This window comes from Scyliorhinus torazame, chromosome 4, assembly GCF_047496885.1.
Source record: "Scyliorhinus torazame isolate Kashiwa2021f chromosome 4, sScyTor2.1, whole genome shotgun sequence".
In the NCBI taxonomy this organism is placed as follows: Eukaryota; Metazoa; Chordata; class Chondrichthyes; order Carcharhiniformes; family Scyliorhinidae; genus Scyliorhinus; species Scyliorhinus torazame.
In genome coordinates, this window is record NC_092710.1 from 77,764,837 (window position 1) to 77,788,642 (window position 23,806).

The following is a 23,806-nucleotide window of genomic DNA, read 5'->3' on the forward strand; positions in this document are numbered from 1 at the left end:
TCACTGCCATTGTGCACATTCCCAATGGATCCAAGTCCCGTCCCATTCCCTCCCACTGTACACAATCCCAATGGACCCAAACCCCTTCCCATTCACTCCCACTGTACACAATCCCAATGGTACCAAACCACTTCCCATTCACCTCCACTGTACACAATCCAATGGACACAAACCCCTGCCCATTCACTCCCACTGTATCCATTCCCAATGGACCCAAACCCCTTCCCATTCTCTCCCACTGTGCACAGCCCCAATCGCCCCAAACCCCTTCCCATTCACTCCCACTATACACAATCGCCCTGGGCCCAAACCCCTTCCCACTCACTCCCACTGTACACAATCCCAATGGACCCAAACCCCTTCCCATTCACTCCCACTGTACACAATCCCAATGGACCCCAAACCCCTTCCCATTCACTCCCACTGTTCACAAACCCAATGGAGCCAAACCCCTTCCCATTCACTCCCACTGTACACAATCCCAATGGACTCCAAACCCCTTCCCATTCACTCCCACTGTACACAATCCCAATGGACCCAAACCCCTTCCCACTCAATCCCACTGTACACAATCCCAATGGACCCAAACACCTTCCCATTCACTCCCACTGTACACAATCCCAATTGTACCAAACCCCTTCCCATTCACGCCCACTGTACACAATCCCAAAGGTACCAAACCCCTTCCCATTCACCTCAACTGTACACAATCCAATGGACACAAACCCCTTCCCATTCACCCCCACTGTACACAATCCAATGGACACAAACCCGTTCCCATTCACTCCCACTGTACACAATCCAATGGACACAAACCCCTTCCCATTCACTCTCACTGTACACAATTCCAATGGACCCAAACCCCTTCCCATTCACTCCCACTGTACACAATCCCAATGGTACCAAACCCCTTCCCACTCAGTCCCACTGTACTCTGACTCCTGTACTCAGTGGGCTAGACAGCTGGTTTGTCCACCTAACCTGCACAGTCTGTGGATTGTGGGAGGAAACTGGAGCATCCGGAGTAAGCCCACGCAGAAGAGGGGAAAACGTGCAAATTCCAGAGAGACAATCACCCAAGGCACTATGAGGCAGCAGTGCTAACCATTGTGCCACTGTGCCAACTCATTTCCTTGAAATATGTCTGCTCCTATCCTGGGAGTGTTTGATGGGGACAGTGTAGAGGTAGCTTTACTCTGTATCTAACCCCGTGCTGTACCTGCCCTGGGAGTGTTTGATGGGGACAGTGTAGAGGTAGCTTTACTCTGTATCTAACCCCGTGCTGTTCCTGCCCTGGGAGTGTTTGATGGGGACAGTGTAGAGGGAGCTTTACTCTGTATCTAACCCCGGGCTGTACCTGTCCTGCGAGTGTTTGATGAAGACAGTGTAGAGGGAGCTTTACTCTGTATCTAACCCCGTGCTGTACCTGTCCTGGGAGTGTTTAATGGGGACAGAGTAGAGGGAGCTTTACTCTGTATCTAACCCCGTGCAGTACCTGTCCTGGGAGTGTTTGTTGGGGACAGTGTAGAGGGAGCTTTACTCTGTATCTAACCCCGGCTGTACCTGTCCTGGCAGTGTTTGTTGGCGACAGTATAGAGGGAGATTTACTCTGTATCTAACACCATGCTGTACCTGTCCTGGGAATGTTTGATGGGGACAGTGTAGAGGGAGCTTTACTCTGTATCTAACCCCGGCTGTACCTGTCCTGGGAGTGTTTGATGGGCACAGTGTAGAGGGAGCTTTACTCTGTATCTAACCCCGTGCTGTACCTGTCCTGGGATTGTTTGATGGGAACAGTGCAGAGGGAGCTTTACTCTGTATCTAACCCCATGCTGTACCTGTCCTGGGATTGTTTGATGGGCACAGTGTAGAGGGAGCTTTACTCTGTATCTAACCCCATGCTGTACCTGTCCTGGGATTGTTTGATGGGAACAGTGCAGAGGGAGCTTTACTCTGTATCTAACCCCATGCTGTACCTGTCCTGGGAATGTTTGATGGGGACAGTGTAGAGGGAGCTTTACTCTGTATCTAACCCCATGCTGTACCTGTCCTGTGAATGTTTGATGGGGACAGTGTAGAGGGAGCTTTACTCTGTATCTAACCCCGTGCTGTACTTGTCCTGGGAGTGTTTGATTGGGAAGTGTAGAGGGAGCTTTACTCTGTATCTAACCCCATGCTGTACCTGTCCTGGGAATGTTTGATGGGGACAGTGTAGAGGGAGCTTTACTCTGTATCTAACCCCATGCTGTACCTGTCCTGGGAATGTTTGATGGGGACAGTGTAGAGGGAGTTTTACTCTGTATCTAACCCCGTGCTGTACCTGTCCTGGGAGTGTTTGATGGGGACAGTGTAGAGGGAGCTTTACTCTGTATCTAACCCCGTGCTGTACCTGTCCTGGGAGTGTTTGATGGGGACAGTGTAGAGGGGGATTTCCTCTGTATCTAACCCCATGCTGTACCTGTCCTGGGAATGTTTGATGGGGACAGTGTAGAGGGAGCTTTACTCTGTTTGCTTTTCCATCCCAACAAATCAACACACCCCATAGTGTATTGGCTGGATATTTTTAAACACCCGCAGTCGTTGGCGATTCAACTCTGTGAGGCGTGGCACATGACAAGAAATCCTCCCACCGCCCAAACCCTGCCAGTACGCAGTCACTCTGTTAGACCCCTGCGTATATTGACATGGGTGAGGGTGGTTCCCAGCCAGCACAGGCCAAACCATTCTTACTGCTCAGCATGAAAGAGCCAATGGAACCAGTCGGTGCCTGAAACATACCTGGCCCTTGGAACTGTGGTGCTTCCATTGACATCATTCTCTGTGCCCACCAACCATAACAACCCCTTGTCCGAATGTATGACCCACCTCTGCTCTCATCACCAGATACCCCATACGTCGAGATTCGGGCATCCAAGGCAGTCCCAGAAGAAGGTGAGGAGTTTACCCTCAGATGCATCGGCAGAGGAAATCCAGAGTAAGTACTTCGCTGGAGAAAGAGCTTTACTCTGTGTCTAACCCCGTGCTGTACCTGTCCTGGGAGTGTTTGATGGGGATAGTGTAGAGGGAGCTTTACTCTGTATCTAACCCCGTGCTGTACCTGTCCTGGGAGTGTTTGATGGGGACAGTGTAGAGGCAGATTTACTCTGTATCTAACCCCGTGCTGTACCTGTCCTGGGAGTGTTTGATGGGGACAGTGTAGAGGCAGATTTACTCTGTATCTAACCCCGTGCTGTACCTGTCCTGGGAGTGTTTGATGGGGACAGTGTAGAGGGGGCTTTACTCTATATCTAACCCCATGCTGTACCTGTCCTGGGAGTGTTTGACGGGGACAGTGAAGAGGGAGCTTTACTCTGTGTCTAACCCCGTGCTGTTCCTGTCCTGGGAGTGTTTGATGGGGACAATGTAGAGGGAGCTTTACTCTGTATCTAACCCCGTGCTGTACCTATCCTGGGAGTGTTTGATGGGGACAGTGTAGAGGGAGTTTTACTCTGTATCTAACCCCGTGCTGTACCTGTCCTGGGAGAGTTTGATGGGGACAGTGTAGAGGGAGCTTTACTCTGTATCTAACCCCGTGCTGTACCTTTCCTGGGAGTGTTTGATGAGGACAGTGTAGAGGGAGCTTTACTCTGTATCTATCCCCGTGCTGTACCTGTCCTGGGAGTGTTTGATGGGGACAGTGTAGAGGGAGCTTTACTCTGTATCTAACCCCGTGCTGTACCTGTCCTGGGAGTGTTTGATGAGGACAGTGTAGAGGGAGCTTTACTCTGTATCTATCCCAGTGCTGTACCTGTCCTGGGAGTGTTTGATGGGGACAGTGTAGAGGGAGCTTTTCTCTGTATCTAACCCCGTGCTGTACATGTCCTGGGAGTGTTTGATGGGGACAGCGTCGAGGGAGCTTTACTCTGTATCTAACCCCGTGCTGTACCTATCCTGGGAGTGTTTGATGGGGACAGTGGAGCCACCTGGGTTGGCCAACTCCCGACGCAAAATGGAGAACAGCAAAGGCTGCGGGGAAATTCAGCCAACAGAGGCAGAAACTAGCAGGTGCTAGTTTACTGTGTATTAAACTCTGCAAAAGCCCAGACAGCATCGATACAAGCAACCATCTGCATAATAATGTAGCAGCCATCTACAAATTAATGAGCAATCCCCGGGAACAATCGAAACATTTGGGATAAAAAAAGCCAAGCCAGACTCCCCGGCACCAGCAGGAGCCAACACAAAAGAGGTTAACGGACACCTCAAGACCGCCCATCGATCAGGGAACTTTATAGTCCCCAGGGGCTTCCCGCCTTTCGGGGCGGACCCTGTACCTGGTTCCAACTGATTGGACATCCTAAACAATACAAACAAAATCATAGCAGCATTATACACATTTTTCTGGCTTGGCAGTCAAGCTCGGGATTGTACAAGCGCTCATGAAACATTTCTTTATTCACAACCAAACGCAAACGACTGCTCTTTATTATAGATCGCGGGGGTCGGAGGTCTGGTCATATCTGAAAATAGGGGATCTTATCCTATATACCGGGGTGCGAGTGCGGTAGGCTCTCCTTCACCATTTTCACAGATGAATAGTCTGCACGATGCAGCAGAGTATCGCCAATACTAGTAGGGATTCTATTAAGTAGGACAGGGAGTACCAGGTTATAAACCTGTCACACCAAGATAAGACCATAAGACCATAAGACATAGGAGTGGAAGTAAGGCCATTCGGCCCATCGAGTCCACTCCACCATTCAATCATGGCTGATTTCAACTCCATTTACCTGCTCTCTCTCCATAGCCCTTAATTCCTCGAGAAATCACGAATTTATCAACTTCTGTCTTAAAGACACTCAACGTCCCGGCCTCCACCGCCCTCTGTGGCAATGAATTCCACAGACCCACCACTCTCTGGCTGAAGAAATCTCTCCTCATCTCTGTTCTAAAGTGACTCCCTTTTATTCTAAGGCTGTGCCCCCGGGTCCTAGTCTCCCCTGCTCATGGAAACAACTTCCCTACATCCACCCTATCTAAGCCATTCATTATCTTGTAAGTTTCTATTAGATCTCCCCTCAACCTCCTAAACTCCAATGAATATAATCCCAGGATCCTCAGACGTTCATCGTATGTTAGGCCTACCATTCCTGGGATCATCCGTGTGAATCTCCGCTGGACCCGCTCCAGTGCCAGTATGTCCTTCCTGAGGTGTGGGGCCCAAAATTGCTCACAGTATTCTAAATGGGGCCTAACTAATGCTTTATAAAGCTTCAGAAGTACATCCCTGCTTTTATATTCCAAGCCTCTTGAGATGAATGACAACATTGCATTTGCTTTCTTAATTACGGACTCAACCTGCAAGTTTACCTTTAGAGAATCCTGGACTAGGACTCTCAAGTCCCTTTGCACTTCAGCATTATGAATTTTGTCACCATTTAGAAAATAGTCCACGCCTCTATTCTTTTTTCCAAAGTGCAAGACCTTGCCCACGTTGAATTTCATCAGCCATTTCTTGGACCACTCTCTTAAACTGTCTAAATCTTTCTGCAGCCTCCCCACCTCCTCCATACTACCTGCCCCTCCACCTATCTTTGTATCATCGGCAAACTTAGCCAGAATGCCCTCAGTCCCGTCATCTAGATCGTTAATATATAAAGAGAACAGCTGTGGCCCCAACACTGAACCCTGCGGGACACCACTCGTCACCGGTTGTCATTCCGAAAAAGAACCTTTTATCCCAACTCTCTGCCTTCTGCCTGACAGCCAATCGTCAATCCATGTTAGTACCTTGCCTCGAATACCATGGGCCCTTATTTTACTCAGCAGTCTCCCGTGAGGCACCTTATCAAAGGCCTTTTGGAAGTCAAGATAGATAACATCCATTGGCTCCCCTTGGTCTAACCTATTTGTTATCTCTTCAAAGAACTCTAACAGGTTTGTCAGGCACGACCTCCCCTTACTAAATCCATGCTGACTTGTCCTAATCCGACCCTGCACGTCCAAGAATTTAGAAATCTCATCCTTAACAATGGATTCTAGAATCTTGCCAACAACCGAGGTTAGGCTAATTGGCCTATAATTTTCCATCTTTTTCCTTGTTCCCTTCTTGAACAGGGGGGTTACAACAGTGATTTTTCAATCCTCTGGTACTTTCCCTGACTCCAGTGACTTTTGAAACATCATCACCAACGCCTCCACTATTTCTTCAGCTATCTCCTTTAGAACGCTAGGATGTAGCCCATCTGGACCCAGAGATTTATCAATTTTTAGACCTCTTAGTTTCTCTTGCACGTTCTCCTTTGTGATGGCTACCATATTCAACTCTGTCCCCTGACTCTCCGGAATTGTTGGGATATTACTTATGTCTTCTACTGTGAAGACTGACGCAAAGTACTTATCCAGTTCCTCGGCTATTTCCTTGTCTCCCATCACAAAATTACCAGCGTCATTTTGGAGCGGCCCAACGTCAACATTTGCCTCCCGTTTGTTTTTAATGTATTTAAAGAAACTTTTACTATCATTCCTAATGTTACTGGCTAGCCTACCTTCAAATTTGATCCTCTCTTTCCTTATCTCTCTCTTTGTTATCCTCTATTTGTTTTTGTAGCCTTCCCAATCTTCTGACTTCCCACTACTCTTTGCCACATTATAGGCTTTCTCTTTTGCTTTGATGCATTCCCTAACTTCCTTTGTCAGCCATGGCTGCCTAATCCCCCCTCTGATAACCTTTCTTTTCTTTGGGATGAACCTCTGTACTGTGTCCTCAATTACTCCCAGAAACTCCTGCCATTGCTGTTCTACTGTCTTTCCCGCTAGGCTCTGCTCCCAGTCGATTTTCATCAGTTCCTCCCTCATGCTCCTGTAGTTACCTTTATTTAACTGTAACACCTTTACATCTGATTCTACCTTCTTCCTTTCAAATTGGAGATTGAATTCGACCATATTATGATCACTGCCTCCTAAGTGCTCCCTTACTTTAAGATCTTTAATCAAGTCTGGCTCATTACATAACACTAAGTCCAGAATGGCCTGTTCCCTCGTGGGCTCCATCACAAGCTGTTCCAAAAAGCCCTCCTGTAAACATTCAATTAATTCCCTTTCCTTGGGTCCACTGGCAGTATTATTTACCCAGTCCACCTGCATATTAAAGTCCCCCATGATCACTGTGACCTTGCCTTTCTGACATGCACTTTCTATTTCGTGGTGCATCTTGTGCCCCCGGTCCTGACCACTGTTAGGAGGCCTGTACATAACTCCCATTATGTTTTTTTTGCCTTTGTGGTTCCTCAACTCTACCCACACCGACTCCACGTCATCTGACCCTATGTCGTTTAGTGCTATTGATTTAATTTCATTCCTAATTAACAAGGCAACCCCGCCCCCTCTGCCCACCTCTCTGTCTTTTCGATAGGTTGTGAATCCCTGGATGTTTAAATGCCAGTCCTGAACCCCCTGCAACCACGTCTCTGATGCCTACCACATCATACCTGCCAGTCACAATCTGGGCCACAAGCTCATCTACCTTGTTCCTAATTTGAATATAGCACCTTTAATTCTCTATTGACCGTCCCTTTTTGTTTTCTTAGTGTGGTGGACCTTGGTTTACTAAGCCTTTCCATACACTGTGTCATATTTTGTGGGATGGGGACTATTGTAACCTCTCCTGAGTTCTGTCTTTTCGCGCTTTTTTGTATTCCTAAGCAGCTACGCTTCCCACTGATTACTTCACCTCTTGGTTCCCTGACTTTCCCTTCCCCCCTAATCTCTAGTTTAAAGTCCTATTGACCACCCTATTTACTCTTTTCACCAGAACACTGGTCCCAGCTCGGTCCCCCCTGTCCCAAAACTGATGCCAGTGTCCCATGAAAAGGAACCCCTCTTTCCCACACCGCTCTTTCAGCCACGTGTTAACTTCCCTTATTCTTGCCTCCCTATGCCAATTTGCACGTGGCTCGGGCAGTAATCCGGAGATTATGACCCTTGAGGACCTGTTTTTTAATTTGAATCCTAGCTCTTTATAATCTCTAAACCGGTCCTCTTTCCTAGACTTGCCTATGTTGTTGGTACCGACATGGACCACAACAACTGGATCCTCCCCCTCCCTCTCCAGTATCCTTTCAAGCCGGTCAGAGATGTCCCGCACCCTAGCACCGGGCAGGCAACATACCATGCGGGACTCTTTATCCTGCTCACAAAGGATACTATCTATCCCCCTGATAATAGACTCCCCTACAACTACAACTTGCCTATTTACTCCCTCCCCTTAAATGGCCTGCTGAACCATGGTGCCTTGGTCAGCTGACTCATCCTTCCTGCAACCATGTTCGCCATCCACACAGGGAGCAAGTGCCTCATACCTGTTGGACAGAGTCAAGGGCTGAGGCTCCTGAGTTCCTGACTGCTGGTTCCCTTTACCTGCCTGACTTGCAGTCACACCCTGCTGTCCCTGGCCGCTGGCAGGATTTAAACTACTTACTCTGACAGGTGTGACTGCCTCCTGAAACACAGTGCCCAGGTAAGTCTCCCCCTCCCGGATGTGCCTCAGTGTTTGAAGCTCAGACTCCCAGCTCATCAACTCTGAGCCGGAGCTCTTCGAGCAGCCAACACTTACTGCAGATGTGGTCGCTGCAGCTCGCAATGGGATCTGCCAGCTCCCACATCAAGCAGCTCAAGCACATCACCTGACCAGCCATCACTAATTAATTAATTAGTTTAATTTAAGTTTATGGTGGGGGCAGCTTCAGCCAATCTGACACTACCCTGCACTTTTAACTGAAAAACAGCACAATTAGATTAACCACTTACCTTTCCTGGTTACCTCACTGCACCAAACTAGCAAATTCTCACTGTCTGTATCTCTCTCACTCCGGCTGTGTCTCCTTGACCTGCGCAATGCTAATAATATAATATAATAATGCTAATAATAATAATAATAATATGGTACTTACCTCAGATCAAAGGGTTTTATTATTAGGTTAGTGGAGGAGGGCGGGTGGGAGACACTACACGTGTAGTGTCTCGGGTTTCCTCTCCACCAGAATTTATTAAGATGGTGTGGTGTCGCTTGTGACTGGGCTCTGGGTGCTATGGGGAAGTGAATCATTAACGGCTGGGGGGGGGGGGGGGGGGGGGGGGGTTGAGGTCAGGGTGTTCGTGTTCGCGCGCAACCAAATATCCATTAGGGTTATGAGCCACGCGGAGGATGTCCTCATGGTTCTTCTTCTTTCTCTTCTCTTTTCTCTTCTCTTCTCTTCTCCGGTTGGAGCTTCTGGAGTTCTGTGGGATCAAGCATAGTGTCTGTAACTACCTTGGTTTAACATCTCGTACAATAGCCTGTCTGTCCTTTAGTGCCAATTACTCCCTTTGTAATTGGTCACTATGTGTGACTCCCTCATTTTTATTTTCAAAAACCGAATTTCAGGACAAGACACACTTACAAACACTGAAACAGTGCGAGCCGCCTCGCAGGCTGTGCGATTTACCATCCAAATGTTTGAGGATGTAAATAGCAGAGGGTTGGCAACTTAAGGGTCGCCTGAAAACAAAACAAAACTTTTTGAACAAAACTTGCCGAAATGCGTATGGGCCGCGACGGGTGAGATTTGGATGGAGTCCCCGGGTAGGATGGTGACCAATGCCGTGTGTGCCATACCCGAGCGTAGCTGACCAGAGGAGGGGTTCCCAGGCAGGGCGGGTCCCAATGCCGTTTCTCCACTGCCTGAGCAACCGACAAGAACGGGCAAGAAATGTAGTCACCATGGGGGGGTTGCCGTATTGGTTCTTCCTTCGAACCAGAAGGGCAGTTACGAACGGGGGGTCTGTGTTTCAGTCGACAGACGAGTTCCGTTGAACTGGCATCTGGGACATTAACAAGTCTCTGTGGACAAACTAGTTCCTCTGAACTAGCGTCTGGCCAAACTAGTTTCTCTGACTGCCAGTGGGCGTCAGAAGGGTGGTGGCGTGGGGCCGTGGGAAAAAAAATTCCGGTCTAACATACAACATTTAACAGAACAAGTACAAACAACATCAAACATGCTGCAGGTTCCATCAGAAAGGACACCGTTTTCTCCCAAGCGGTTCCTTTTAAAACATCATCTGGACACCTCAGTTATCGGTTGCAAACAGGGTCGCAAAGGGGTTCTCGTTTTGGGAGTCAGACTCCAAGTCGTCATCTTCTCCCAGATGCCAAACTCTCAAGTGTATCAGGGTGGATAGGGCTGCATGGTGTGATCTGGGATCCCTCTCGTCATTCCGGACGAGTCTGTACGAATTATCTCGGTGCCAAAAGGTGGTGTCTAGTTCTGTGGGGACTGAATCGGGGTCGTCATTGTAGGTCGGTGGTGGGGTTTGATTAGGAAAGTGATCGTGAAAGGATCACTCGAATCGTGGTCAGATTCGGTGGGTGTGGGTCCTGTTGCATGGGGACAGTAGGGAGGCGTGCTGTGGCTGCTGTCCGAGTCACAGTCGCTGTCTCTGCTGCTGCAGTCTGTGGGCGTTCCGGGGCGACGTGTATATTTCGGGGGTGGAGTCGAGGTTGAGTCTGTGGCTGGGCTGGACGTGTTGGGGGAGGGTAGGGTTACGTTGGCTGTAGGCGGGGCGTGGTTTGATGCGTCGAGCATGACGTGATGTGCGTGGTTAAACTGTGTTCCATATGCCTTCAGCTGGTTGATATGGAACCACGCAGTCTTTCCTTGGGGTACTTTATTTTGTAGACGGAAGGGCTTACTTTGTCCGCAATGGAGTACGGACCCGAATACTCCGGTGACAGGAATGTGCTGGGGTTCTATACGGAGAGCATGACTTGCTGTCCTCCACTGAATTCAGTCGCATGCACTATCTTATCGAAACAGGCCTTGCTCTGTTTCTTTCTTGTGTCCAATTTCACTGCGGCTGCTAGCTGAGCCATTTTAACATTTTCCACTAATTGTTTGACTGGGTTCTCGTGTGTGAGGGCCGTCACTTCGGGGCTGGTCAAATCTAACCCTAGTAAAAATTCTGTGCCTTTCATGGGGCGTCCGGTCATGAGAGTGTGTGGGGTGTAACCTGTGGATGTGGAAACCGTATTTCACAAAAACATCAGCGCAAAGGGGAGGACTGAGTCCCAAGTGGTGTTTTGCTGGACCATTTTTCTGAGGGTGGATTTTAGGGTCCGATTCATGCGCTCCACGATACCACTTGACTGGGGGTGGTATGCAATGTGGAATTTTTGGGTAATGCCAAACATCGTGAGGACGTTCTTCATGACACGTCCCGTAAAATGGGAACCTTGGTCAGATTCAATGCTGCGGGGGAGTCCCCATCTCGTAAAGATGTGGTGGGTTAAAATCTTGGCTGTGGTCTTTGCCGTGTTCGTTCTGGATGGGAATGCTTCCACCCATTTTGTAAACATGTCTATCACCATGAGTACTTATTTATAGCCATTCCTGCAAGGGGGCAATGGTCCTATAAAATCAGGAGGTTAGTCCAGGGGCCGTTAACGGGGCGGGTGTGACTAAGCTGAGCCTTTTTGGCGTATCTGTCTGGGTTGTTCTGGGCACAGATAAGGCAATTCTCAACATAGTGAGTTTCATCTTCTTTTAAACTCAGCCACCAACAGACCTGCCTGAGGTGGGCTGCAGTGGGATCGATTCCCTGATGTCCATGACTGTCATGGAATAAACAAATCAGTTGATTCCTGTCCTGTTCAGGAACCACATTAAGGGTGTCTTTTAACACCACACCGCCATGTGTGGTCAGTGCATTTTTAACCCTCTCATAGGGGGCTGGATAGTTTCCTTTTAAAATCTCCCTGAGATTGCTATCCTGCTTCTGGGCCTGCACTAAATCCTCGATATTAGTTTGCGAGACCTGAACTGCATTCACTGGTGCGCTTTCGGGGGGTGTCCAAAAATATCCGTGCCTGGAACCTGCTTTAGCCAGTGCGTCGGCTTTTACATTTCCAGTGGGGGAGGAACGATGGTGACTTCGAACTTTGACTATTCCAAAAGTCCTGTTCTGTGCTCTCTCTAAAATGTGACGGTGCAATGGGGCTGAGGGGAGGGGTTTTCCGTCTGCGGAAACAAATCCTCTTGCTTTCCACAGCGGTAGGAATTCCGTAAGGCTGTTGCAGACATAGAGGCTGTCCGAATATATGTCTGCTGGGCTGGGGAAGGAATCTGGGTGTTCCACTATGTATGCGATGGCCGCAAGTTCTGGCTGCCTGCGCGCCTAAGTGTCCTGGAAGTTTTATTGCTATTTCTTCCAGGGCGCGTCCCTGCGCGTCCTCGACGTAAATGGCGCATCCTGTTATGCGCTTCCCTTCTAATATTGTGGAAGATCCATCCACATATATCTTTATGGGTTCGCACGTGTCTGTGTGCTTGGGGCTCTGGGTTGAACTACCTATCTTTCTGGGGGGTGTTTTAGCAATAAAGGGGCCTGTGTTGTGGTGTGGAGAGATAATTTCACATTCATGGGGGGTTCCGGGGTACTGTATGTTATCGGCTAAAAAGGTGTGCGTCTTTGTCCTTTTAACAGTGATGTCCCGTCCCTGCAAAAGAAGGGTCCATCTAGCTGCTCTAATCTGACTAACAGTACCGTCCTTGAGTCGTTCGTCCAGTAAAAGTTGGGTGGGGAGTGTTCGGTCAGAATTGTGATGGGGTTCAGTCCGGTAATGTAAGAAAAATACTGTACTGCCCAAAAAACTGCGAGCAGGTGCCTTTCACAGGCTGAAAATCCCTGCTCCACAGCATCTAAAACTCTGGAGGCGTAAGCCACGGGCCTTAACTGTTCGTGCCGTTCCTGAAGGAGCACGGCTGAAAGGGTGCGGTCTGTGCTTGCTACCTCTATAGCGTAAGGGGAAAGCGGGTCTGGAACTTGTAGTGCGGGGGCTGCTATGAGTGCTTGTTTCAAAGAGTCCACAGCATCCATATGCTGCGGAAGCCATTCCCAGGGGGCTCCTTTCTTTAGGAGGTCTGAGAGGGGTGTTGCCTTGCTGGCAAAACCGTCAATGTGGTTTTGGCAGTAGCCAACCAGTCCTAAAAACGACCGGAGGGCTGAAACGTTCTGGGGACGGGGCAATTTAGCAATCGAGTCAATCCTTTTATGCTCGCGTTTACCATGTGTGATAATTGTACCCAAATATATCACCTTGTGTTCCAAAATCTGGGCCTTTTTGGGGTTCACTTTACATCCAATTGCTTGTAGGAGTTCCAGGAGTTCGGACAGAAGCTCGATGTGCTCTTCCTTGGTGTCTGTCTGCAGTAATAGGTCGTCTACGTACTGGACCAGACATTCGGGGCGAGAAAATGTGGCTAAACCATTTGCCAGCTGTCGGTGGAAAATGGAGGGGGAGTGGTGGAATCCTTGTGGAAGGCATGTCCACGTGTACTGTTGTGCTTTAAAGGTGAAGGCAAATTTGTACTGGCACGCCTTTGCCAATGGAATGGACCAGAATCCATTACTGACGTCCAAAACCGTAAAGTATCGGGAATTGAGTCCCTGCTTGAGCATGGTCTCGGGACTTGTGGCTACCGTGGGGGCTGCTGCGGGGGTGACTTTGTTGAGTTCCCGGTAATCGATGGTCAGTCGCCATGATCCATCGGGCTTTCTCACTGGCCAAATCGGGGCATTATTAGTGGAGGCTACTGATCTAAGTACGCCCTGCTCTAATAAGCTGTCAATAACTTTTCCGATTTCTCCCTCTGCCTCTTGGGGAAATCCATATTGCTTTTGGGGTCTAGGGTCAGGTCCTGTGATTTGTACTGAACCAGTCATCCGGCCACAGTCGTGTTTGTGGGTCGCGAATGCTGTCCTGTTCTTTTGTAACACTGCGCTAACCTGCTTGTCCGTGCTAATCGTGGTCGGGTCAAACCAAAATTCACCGACTGCGCTAATTTTGTTGGCGTATTCACCTATTGTGAGCGTTGCGGATTTTGCCATTTTCCAGACACATTGGTTGACTGGGTCAAAGGATCGACTGTGGGAATTCATTTTTTTAAAATAAATTTTTATTAGGATTTTCACAAAATATCAACAACAGAATGAAAAAGAAACCCAATAGAATTAAATACAGAACAAAATAAAACAACCCCCGTGCCCCCCTCCCCCCTATACATGAATAATAAATTAACACCCCGAGTTAACACAAAGCAAACATAGCAAATATATACACCCTCAGATCCCCCAGGGTAAATAAACAAAAATAAAATAGAACCCCCCCCTCCCCGGGTTGCTGCTGCTGCTGACCATTCTCTTTTTTAAAAAAAATATTTTATTCAAATTTTTCGGCCAAACAAAACAATACAAAGGTTTACCTTTTTACAACAATAAAACAATATAAATAACAGTGACCGTTTTAACAATAAATAAATAGTATATAAACTAAATGGCAACTGCTATAACAAAAATAATAACTCTCCAGAAATAAAATCAAACAATCCAATATACATAACCAAGTACAAATATCTATACAAAAACACCCCTGAAGGCCCTCCCCCCCCCCCCCCCCCCCCACTCCCCCCCCCCCCCCCCCCCCTCCCCCCTGGGTTGCTGCTGCTACCTTCCCATTTCCTTTATCGTTCTGCGAGATAGTCAATGAACGGTTACCACCGCCTGGTGAACCCTTGAGCCGAGCCCCTTAATGCAAACTTTATCCGTTCTAGTTTTATAAACCCTGCCATGTCATTTATCCAGGTCTCCACGCCCGGGGGTTTGGCTTCCTTCCACAGAAGCAATATCCTTCGCCGGGCTACTAGGGACGCAAAGGCCAAAACATCAGCCTCTCTCGCCTCCTGCACTCCCGGCTCTTCTGCAACCCCGAATATAGCCAACCCCCAGCCTGGCTCGACCCGGACCCCCACCACCTTCGAAAGCACCTTTGCCACCCCTACCCAGAACCCCTGCAGTGCTGGGCATGACCAAAACATGTGGGTGTGGTTTGCTGGGCTTCTCGAGCATCTCCCACACCTATCCTCTACCCCGAAAAATGTACTGAGCCTTGCTCCGGTCATATGTGCCCTGTGTAAAACCTTGAATTGTATCAGGCTTAGCCTGGCGCACGAGGACGACGAGTTTACCCTACGTAGGGCATCAGCCCACAGCCCCTCCTCAATCTCTTCCCCCAACTCTTCTTCCCATTTCCCCTTCAGCTCATCCACCATGATCGCCCCCTCGTCCCTCATTTCCCTGTATATATCCGACACCCTAGCATCCCCCACCCATGTCCCTGAGATCACTCTATCTTGAATCTCCTGCATCGGGAGCTGCGGGAATTCCCTCACCTGTTGCCTCGCAAAAGCCCTCAGTTGCATGTACCGAAATGCATTCCCTTGGGGCAACCCATATTTTTCCGTCAGCGCTCCCAGACTCGCAAACGTCCCGTCTACGAACAGATCCCTCAGTTGCACAACCCCAGCTCTCTGCCATGCTCCAAATCCCCCATCCATTCTCCCCGGGACAAACCTATGATTATTTCTTATCGGGGACCGCACCGAGGCTCCCGTCCTTCCCCTATGCCGTCTCCACTGCCCCCAAATTTTTAGCGTTGCCACCACCACTGGACTTGTGGTGTATTTCTTCGGGGAGAACGGCAACGGCGCCGTCACCAGTACTTGTAGGCTGGTTCCTTTGCAGGACGCCATCTCCAATCTCTTCCATGCCGCTCCCTCCCCTTCTCCCATCCACTTACACACCATTGAGATATTGGCGGCCCAGTAGTATTCACTTCGGCTCGGTAGTGCCAGCGCCCCCTTATCCCTGCTACGCTGCAAGAACCCCCTCCTCACTCTCGGGGTCTTCCCGGCCCACACAAAACTCATGACACTTTTCTCAATTCTCTTGAAAAATGCCTTCGTGACCATCACCGGAAGGCACTGAAACACAAAAAGGAATCTCGGGAGGACTACCATTTTGACCGCCTGCACCCTACCCACCAGTGACAGGGGCACCATGTCCCATCTCTTAAAATCCTCCTCCATCTGCTCCACCAATCTTGTTAAATTAAGCCTATGTAAGGTTCCCCAACTCCTGGCTATCTGAATCCCTAAGTACCGGAAAGCTCTTGTTACCTTCCTCAGCGGTAAATCATCTATTCCCCTGCTCTGCTCCCCCGGATGCACCACAAACAACTCACTCTTCCCCATATTCAATTTGTACCCCGGAAATTCCCCAAACTCCCTGAGCATCTGCATTATCTTCGGCATCCCCTCCACTGGGTCCGCAACATACAGCAATAAATCATCTGCATACAAAGATACCCGGTGTTCTTCTCCTCCCCTGAGTACTCCCCTCCACTTCCTGGAGCCCCTCAGTGCTATGGCCAGGGGCTCAATTGCCAATGCAAACAGTAACGGAGACAGGGGACACCCCTGCCTCGTCCCTCTATAAAGACGGAAGTAGTCAGACCTCTGTCTGTTCGCGACCATGCTCGCCACCGGGGCCCTATACAGCAGCTGTACCCATCCGATATACCCTTCTCCAAAACCAAATCTCCTCAGCACCTCCCACAGGTAGTCCCACTCCACTCTGTCGAATGCTTTCTCGGCGTCCATCGCCACCACTATCTCCGCCTCCCCCTCTGGTGGGGGCATCATCATCACCCCTAGCAGCCTCCGTATGTTCGTGTTCAACTGTCTCCCCTTAACGAACCCAGTTTGATCCTCGTGGACCACCCCCGGGACACAGTCCTCTATCCTCGTCGCCATCACCTTGGCCAGGAGCTTAGCATCCACATTCAAAAGGGAAATGGGCCTGTAGGACCCACACTGCCGCGGGTCTTTTTCCTTCTTCAAAAGGAGCGATATCGTCGCCTTTCCCTGGCCTCATTAAAGGTTCTCGTGAAAAGCGGGGCCAGTAGGTCCATATATTTCCTATAAAATTCCACCGGGAATCCGTCCGGTCCCGGGGCCTTTCCCGCCTGCATGCTCCCAATCCCTTTTACCACCTCCTCCATCTCAATCTGTGCTCCCAGTCCCGCCCTCTCCTGCTCCTCCACCTTCGGGAATTCCAGCTGATCCAGGAAACACATCATTCCCTCCTTCCTTTCCGGGGGCTGAGCCTTATATAACCTCTCATAGAATGCCTTGAACACCCCGTTCACTCTCTCCTCTCCCCGTTCCATCTCTCCCTCCTCATCTCTCACCCCACCTATCTCCCTCGCTGCTCCCCTCTTCCTCAATTGGTGGGCCAGTAGCCGACTCGCCTTCTCTCCATACTCATTCTGTACACCCTGTGCCCTCCTCCACTGTGCCTCTGCCTTACCCGTGGTCAGCAGGTCAAACTCCACATGTAGCCTTTGTCTTTCCCTGTACAGTCCCTCCTCCGGTGCCTCTGCATATTGCCTGTCCACCCTCAGAAGTTCTTTCAACAATCGCTCCCTTTCTTTACCCTCTTGCTTCCCTTTATGTGCCCTTATGGATATCAGTTCCCCTCTGACCACCGCCTTCAACGCCTCCCAGACCACGCCCACCTGAACCTCTCCATTGTCATTAAGCTCCAAGTACCTTTCAATACATCCCCTCACCCTTAAACATACCCCCTCATCCGCCAATAAGCCCATATCCATTCTCCAGAGTGGGTGCTGTTCTTTTTCCTCTCCTACCTCCAGGTCTACCCAATGTGGAGCATGGTCCGAAATGGCTATGGCCGTATATTCCGTCCCTGTCACCTTCGGAATCAGTGCCCTTCCCAAGACAAAAAAGTCTATCCGTGAGTATTCTTTGTGAACATGGGAGAAAAATGAGAACTCCTTACTCCTAGGCCTACTAAATCTCCAGGGGTCTACCCCTCCCATCTTCTCCATGAAGTCCTTGAGTACCCTGGCCGCTGCCGGCCTCCTCCCAGTCCTGGACCTCGACCGGTCCAGCCCTGGATCAAGCACCGTATTGAAGTCTCCCCCCATTACCAACTTTCCCGCCTCCAGGTCCGGGATACGTCCCAACATACGCCTCATAAAATTTGCATCATCCCTTTTCGGGGCGTATACGTTCACCAGAACCACCGCCTCCCCTTGCAATCTGCCACTCACCATCACATATCTACCCCCACTATCCGCCACTATGGTCTTTGCCTCAAACAGTACCCGTTTCCCCACTAAGATAGCCACCCCCCTATTCTTCGCATCTAAACCCGAATGAAACACCTGCCCCACCCACCCTTTACGTAGTCTGACCTGGTCTATCAGTTTCAGATGCGTCTCCTGCAACATAACCACATCTGCCTTTAATTTCTTTAGGTGTGCGAGTACCCGTGCCCTTTTAATCGGCCGGTTCAGCCCTCTCACGTTCCATGTGATCAGCCGGGTTGGGGAGCTCTTTACCCCCCCCCTTGTCGACTAGCCATCCCCTTTTTTAACCCAGCTCCTCACTCGGTGCCCACGTACCCGTATATCCCCCCGACGGTGCCCTCCCGCCTCGACCACCCCATCCCATAACAGCTCCCCCTTCTCCTTAGCAGCAGCAACCCAGTTAACCCCCCCCTCCTCCGCTAGATCCCCCTCGTAGTTGCACCCCCCATGTTGCTCCCAGAAGTCAGCGAACTCTGGCTGACCTCGGCTTCCCCCCTTGTCCTCGGCCCCCACTGTGCGAGGCCCCCTCCTTCCTGCGTCCCTGTTCCCGCCATAATTACCATAGCGCGGGAACAAAGCCCGCGTTTCCCACTCGGCTCCGCCCCTATTGGCCGGCGCCCACAGTTCCTCATACTCCCCCCCCCCCCCCCCCCCCCCACAACATGGGGAAGAGAGAAAAGTTACAGGAACACAAAATTAACAAATTGAAAAATCATCCCCCCCCCTTCCCTTTCCCCTTCCCCTTCCTCGCCCCACATAATCACCCCACCACTTTGTCCCAAAAGCTCTTTCTCTCGCCAGACTATTCCAGCTTCTCGTCCACAATGAATGTCCACGCCTCATCTGCCGTCTCAAAGTAGTGGTGCTTCCCTTGGTGTGTGACCCACAATCTCGCCGGTTGCAACATTCCAAACTGGACCTTCTTTTTGTGAAGCACCGCCTTAGCCCGATTAAAACTTGCCCTCCTTCTCGCCACCTCCGCACTCCAATCCTGGTATACGCGGATCACCGCGTTCTCCCACCTACAGCTCCGAGTTTTCTTCACCCATCTGAGGACCGCCTCTCTGTCACTGTAGCGGAGAAACCTCACCACTATAGCTCGAGGTATCTCTCCAGCCTTTGGTCTTCGCGCCAGAACTCGATAAGCTCCCTCCACCTCCAAAGGGCCCGTCGGGGCCTCCGATCCCATTAGCGAGGGAAGCATCGTGCTCACATATGACCCGACGTCCGCCCCTTCTGCGCCTTCGGGAAGACCCAGGACTCTTAAATTCTTCCTCCTCGAATTATTCTCCAGTGCTTCCAGCCTCTCCACACACCTTTTGTGCTGCGCCTCGTGCGTCTCTGCCTTCACCACCAGGCCCTGTATTTCATCTTCGTTTTCAGCAGTCTTTGCCTTCACGACCCGAAGCTCCAGCTCTTGGGTCCTCTGCTCCTCCTTTAGCCCTTCAATCGCCTGTAATATCGGGGCCAACAGCTCCTTCTTCAACTCCTTCTTCAGCTCTTCCACACAGCGCCGCAGGAACTCTTGTTGCTCCGGGCCCCATAACAAACGGCCACCTTCCGACGCCATCTTGCTTTGAGCTTCCCTTCCTTGCCGCTGCTCCAGAGGATCCGCCGCAATCCGGCCGCTATCCTCTCCCTTTTCCATGCGTGTCCGGGGGGATTCCCTTCTGGTTTACCGCACAGTGTTTTTGGCCGTTTAAATTGCCGTTGGGGCTCCTATTAAGAGCCCAAAAGTCCGTTCCAACGGGAGCTGCCGAAACGTGCGACTTAGCTGGTCATCGCCGCACCCGGAAGTTCGACTGTGGGAATTCATAAAGTCTATGCCCAAAATGTGTTCTGCTGTGTGGGGCAGGTCGACTAAAACTATGGGGTGCTTGGTGGTGATGGTGCTGATTTGAAATGGTACAGGGGTTGTGATATGTCCCTGCTGTGCGTGGCCTGTAAAACCGCTGAGGGTGATGGTGGCTGTAGTGGGTCACGTGTCCTTTTGAAACATGGTGGAGGAACTTATTGTGGTGCGGGACCCTCCTGTGTCCCAGACAAACTCGATGGGCTGTCCCCGTATCTTTGCTGCGACTACCGGTCATCCGGACCTATCCCAAAGGGTGTTGCAGACCCAACTGGGGGAGCCTGTACACCGTCAGTCCGTTCCGGTCAAGTCTGTCTGATCCGAACGGGTGCTCACACTATGTATGGGCTCTTTCTTATTCTTACTTAGAGTGCCCGTCTGCTGGGTTCTCTGTGGCTTTCGTGGGGCATTGCACTCTCTTGCAAAGTGTCCCAACTGTCCACAGTTGTAACACTCCTGTGACTTTTGTGGGGGGCTGTTCGTGCCTTCATTTAGCCATGCGGGGTTCTGGTGTGCCTTAACTGCATGTATGTCTGCTTCTGCCTGCTGTTCTTCGGGATTTTTAACTGCAGGTTTGTTTTGTACAGACTGCTCCCAGGTGCGGGACAATCTTTTTATGACCCATTTCTCATTATGAGCCTCCTCTGAGGAATCATAATTCGCACAAGCTTTTTGTCCTGTTTCTGTGGCATGGGAGATAAGGGTGCGGGTCCATTTGGCCACGTTGTCTGGGGACAAATGGGCACGGTCTAAGTCTCCGAAAACCCCTGCAAAATGGATCCACAGGCGTCCAGCAAACGCTGTGGGGTGCTCGGATTTCTTTTGCCTGCGTTTATTGAGGCCATCTACGGGGTCACCCCGGTTATACCCGATCGCGTCTGGGACCGCGGTATGCATTTCTGCAAGGGTGCCTCCTCCTACGTTCTGTGGGTCGGGAAGGGCTGCTACGACCGAAGGGTCCAAACTCAAAGCTGTGAGCTTTACGTGCTCTCGCTCATCCAGGCCGTACATGGTCGCCTGCTGCTTTACTCTGGCAAAGAAGTAGTGGGGGTCTGAGGTGGGGAGGAACGGTGTGATTTTCTCCCACGCGTCCCGTAATTGGGTCACTGTTAAGGGGGTGGTGTACAGAAATTCCGTGTTGTCCGATGTGGCTGTGCGGTGGGTGGTTACTGGGTTCATTGGAGCCGGAACTATCTGCTCTGTGGGGGGTTGGGGCGCTTTTCTCCTTTGGGGCTTTCCCTGCGCCCATGTTCCCTGAACATATTTCTGCGCTGTCTCATTAACTCTTCCCAATCAGGGCCGTCTTCCTCATATAATTTTGCTCCAAAGGTTTCCTGGAATCCTTTTTGAACTGAAAGCAGAGATTGCAGTTCTGCAATCTGCTTCCGGCACTTTGCGTGGTCCAGTGAGCTTTGTCTTTGCTCTGTGGTGGCAGCATGGAGTGCTCTTAACGTTGCCTTTAGATCGCTACACTGTCTCTGTAACGCTTCTACCTGCTTCTCGGTTTCCTCTCGTACCAGGACTGCACGTTACGTGGCCTGATAGGCCTTTTCGTACTGGGACTGGAAGCTGCTTAAGTGCGCCAGACAAGACTGGTGTGCCCTCTTGGCATCATCCACCTCTCTGTCTTTTGCTGCCAACTTCCTCCTTAACTCTATGTTCTCTGTTTCTACCTCACTGACATCGACCTTGCTCATTCGATGTATGCCTTCTATCTCTTTCCGGAGCGTCCTAACGACCTCCTCTGCCTCGCAATTGTGCCAAGCAGTACACGATTGCCATCGGCTTGCGAGCTTTTCCTAAGCTCCTCTTGTGAATCTCGCTCAGGTTCTCGCACCAAGTATGTCCTATACTCCTGGGACCCGTTTCCTCATTGCTACAGAATTTGCTCCAAAGGGGCCATCCTTTCCCTTTGAGGTACTTCCTCATTTCCTCTTCCCAAACGGAACACTGTCCTACTCTACTGCTGCTAGTCGCTGCGACCGCAAATTCTTCTGGGTTCATGAGGCGTTGCATTGCCTACATTGCCATCTTTCTTATCCGAATGCTTCTTTTAAATTTGGAACGAGGGGGACTAAGGCGGTGCTGTAATTACGGGTACGGCTTTCGCTATTTTCTAAAATACAAACCCCCGACAGTTTTGTCGCAACAAAAAATCTATCAGTATTACCTTATAGCCCTGTTAGTTACGCATGCATACACACACTTCCGAATTTATGAGGATTGATCAGAACTGCTTGAACACTTGTGGTTTTCTGTTCCCAATTGGATCTCTAATTCAAATTTTTGAGTTCTCCCGGAGTGGTTTTCCACTTCTAGATCGGGTCCCATCAGGATGTCGCCAGTAATATGTTGCTAACTTTTGGTTGGTTCAATTGGCTCTGTTTTATAACCTTTGCTCTCGAGTCGCCAGGTATCTTTATGATACCGCCACGAGGTTCAAGTTCAAGTAATGCCCAATAACTCAATACACCGATTAGTAAGATTCAAATCAAAGCACATTTATTGTACACAGTAATCACTACTCATGCATAAATTCTACTTCTAAGCTACTTCTACAACTAACCGTCCTATACTTAGCTTCGGACTGTCCCACCAGGTCAGGGGATCAAGTGGCCTTTCGTTCGGGTTCTGAGTCTGCGGGATTCGAAGTTGGTACGGACTGGTAGCTAGGAGCGCCTATCTTGTAGCGAGCGTTGACTTAAGACTTACTGGATCTTGGCGGCAGCTGAAGCGGTCACCGTCAAGGGTTGGTTCGCGTTGCTGAGTGACCCGGTCAAGAAGAACGATTTGAACTTGGGGGCTTAACTTTATAGTCCCCAGGGGCTTTCCGCTTTTCGGGGCGGACCCCGTACCTGGTTTCAACTGATTGGACTTTGTTCCAATCGCTTGGTTCGATTTCTCCAATACTGGAGCGGTTCCCTGATCGATGGACGGTCTTGAGGTGTCCGTTAACCTCTTTTGTGTTGGCTCCTGCTGGCGCCGAGGAGTCTGGCTATACTTTGTTTATCCCAAATGTTTTGATTGTTCCCGGGGATCGCTCCTTAGTATGTAGATGGCCGCTACATTATTATGCTGATGGCTGCTTGTATCGATGCTGTCTGGGCTTTTGCAGAGTTTAATACACAGTAAACTAGCACCTGCTAGTTTCTGCCTCTGTTGGCTGAATTTCCCCGCAGCCTTTGCTGTTCTCCATTTTGCGTCGGGAGTTGGCCAACCCAGGTGGCTATAACAGTGTAGAGGGAGCTTTACTCTGTATCTAACCCCGTGCTGTACCTGTCCTGGGAGTGTTTGATGGGGACAGTGTAGATGGAGCTTTTCTCTGTATCTAACCCAGTGCTGTACCTGTCCTGGGAGTGTTTGATAGGGACAGTGTAGAGAGAGCTTTGCTCTGCATCTAACCCAGTGCTGTACCTGTCCTGGGAATGTTTAATGGGGACGGTGTAGATGGAGCTTTACTCTGTATCTAACCCGTGATGTTCCTGTCCTGGGAGTGACTAATGGGGACATAGAACATGGAACATAGAACAGTACAGCACAGAACAGGCCCTTCGGCCCTCAATGTTGTACCGAGCATTGTCAGAAACCAAGATCAAGCTATCCCACTCCCTTCTGGTGTGCTCCATGTGCATGCAGGCAGTCCATTCCACACCCTAACCACTCTCTGAGTAAAGAAATTACCTCGGACATCCCTCCAAAACCTCCCATCCTGAACCTTATACTTCTGCCGCCTTGTAACAGCTATATGCACCCGAGGAAATAGTCTCTGAACATCCACTCTTTCTCTCCTCCTCATCATCTTATAAACCTCTTAAGTCGCCTCTCATCCTCCTCCGCTCCAAAGAGAAAAGCCCTCGCTCCCTCAACCTTTCCTCATCAGACCTACCCTCCAGTCCAGGCAGCATCCTGGTAAATCTCCTTTGCACCCT

General features: G+C 50.2%; 1 protein-coding gene across 4 annotated transcripts in view; it reads left to right on the plus strand.

The window, feature by feature from the left end:
* The window catches only part of LOC140410315 (cell adhesion molecule 3-like), a 434,594-nt gene that overhangs the window by 371,425 nt on the left and 39,363 nt on the right, over positions 1–23,806 (plus strand). For all 4 annotated transcript variants that reach the window (XM_072498308.1, XM_072498306.1, XM_072498307.1 and 1 more), the window contains exon 6: positions 2,884–2,974. In XM_072498308.1, coding sequence (XP_072354409.1) covers positions 2,884–2,974 — 91 coding nt within the window. The remainder of the gene's footprint in view (positions 1–2,883; positions 2,975–23,806) is intronic.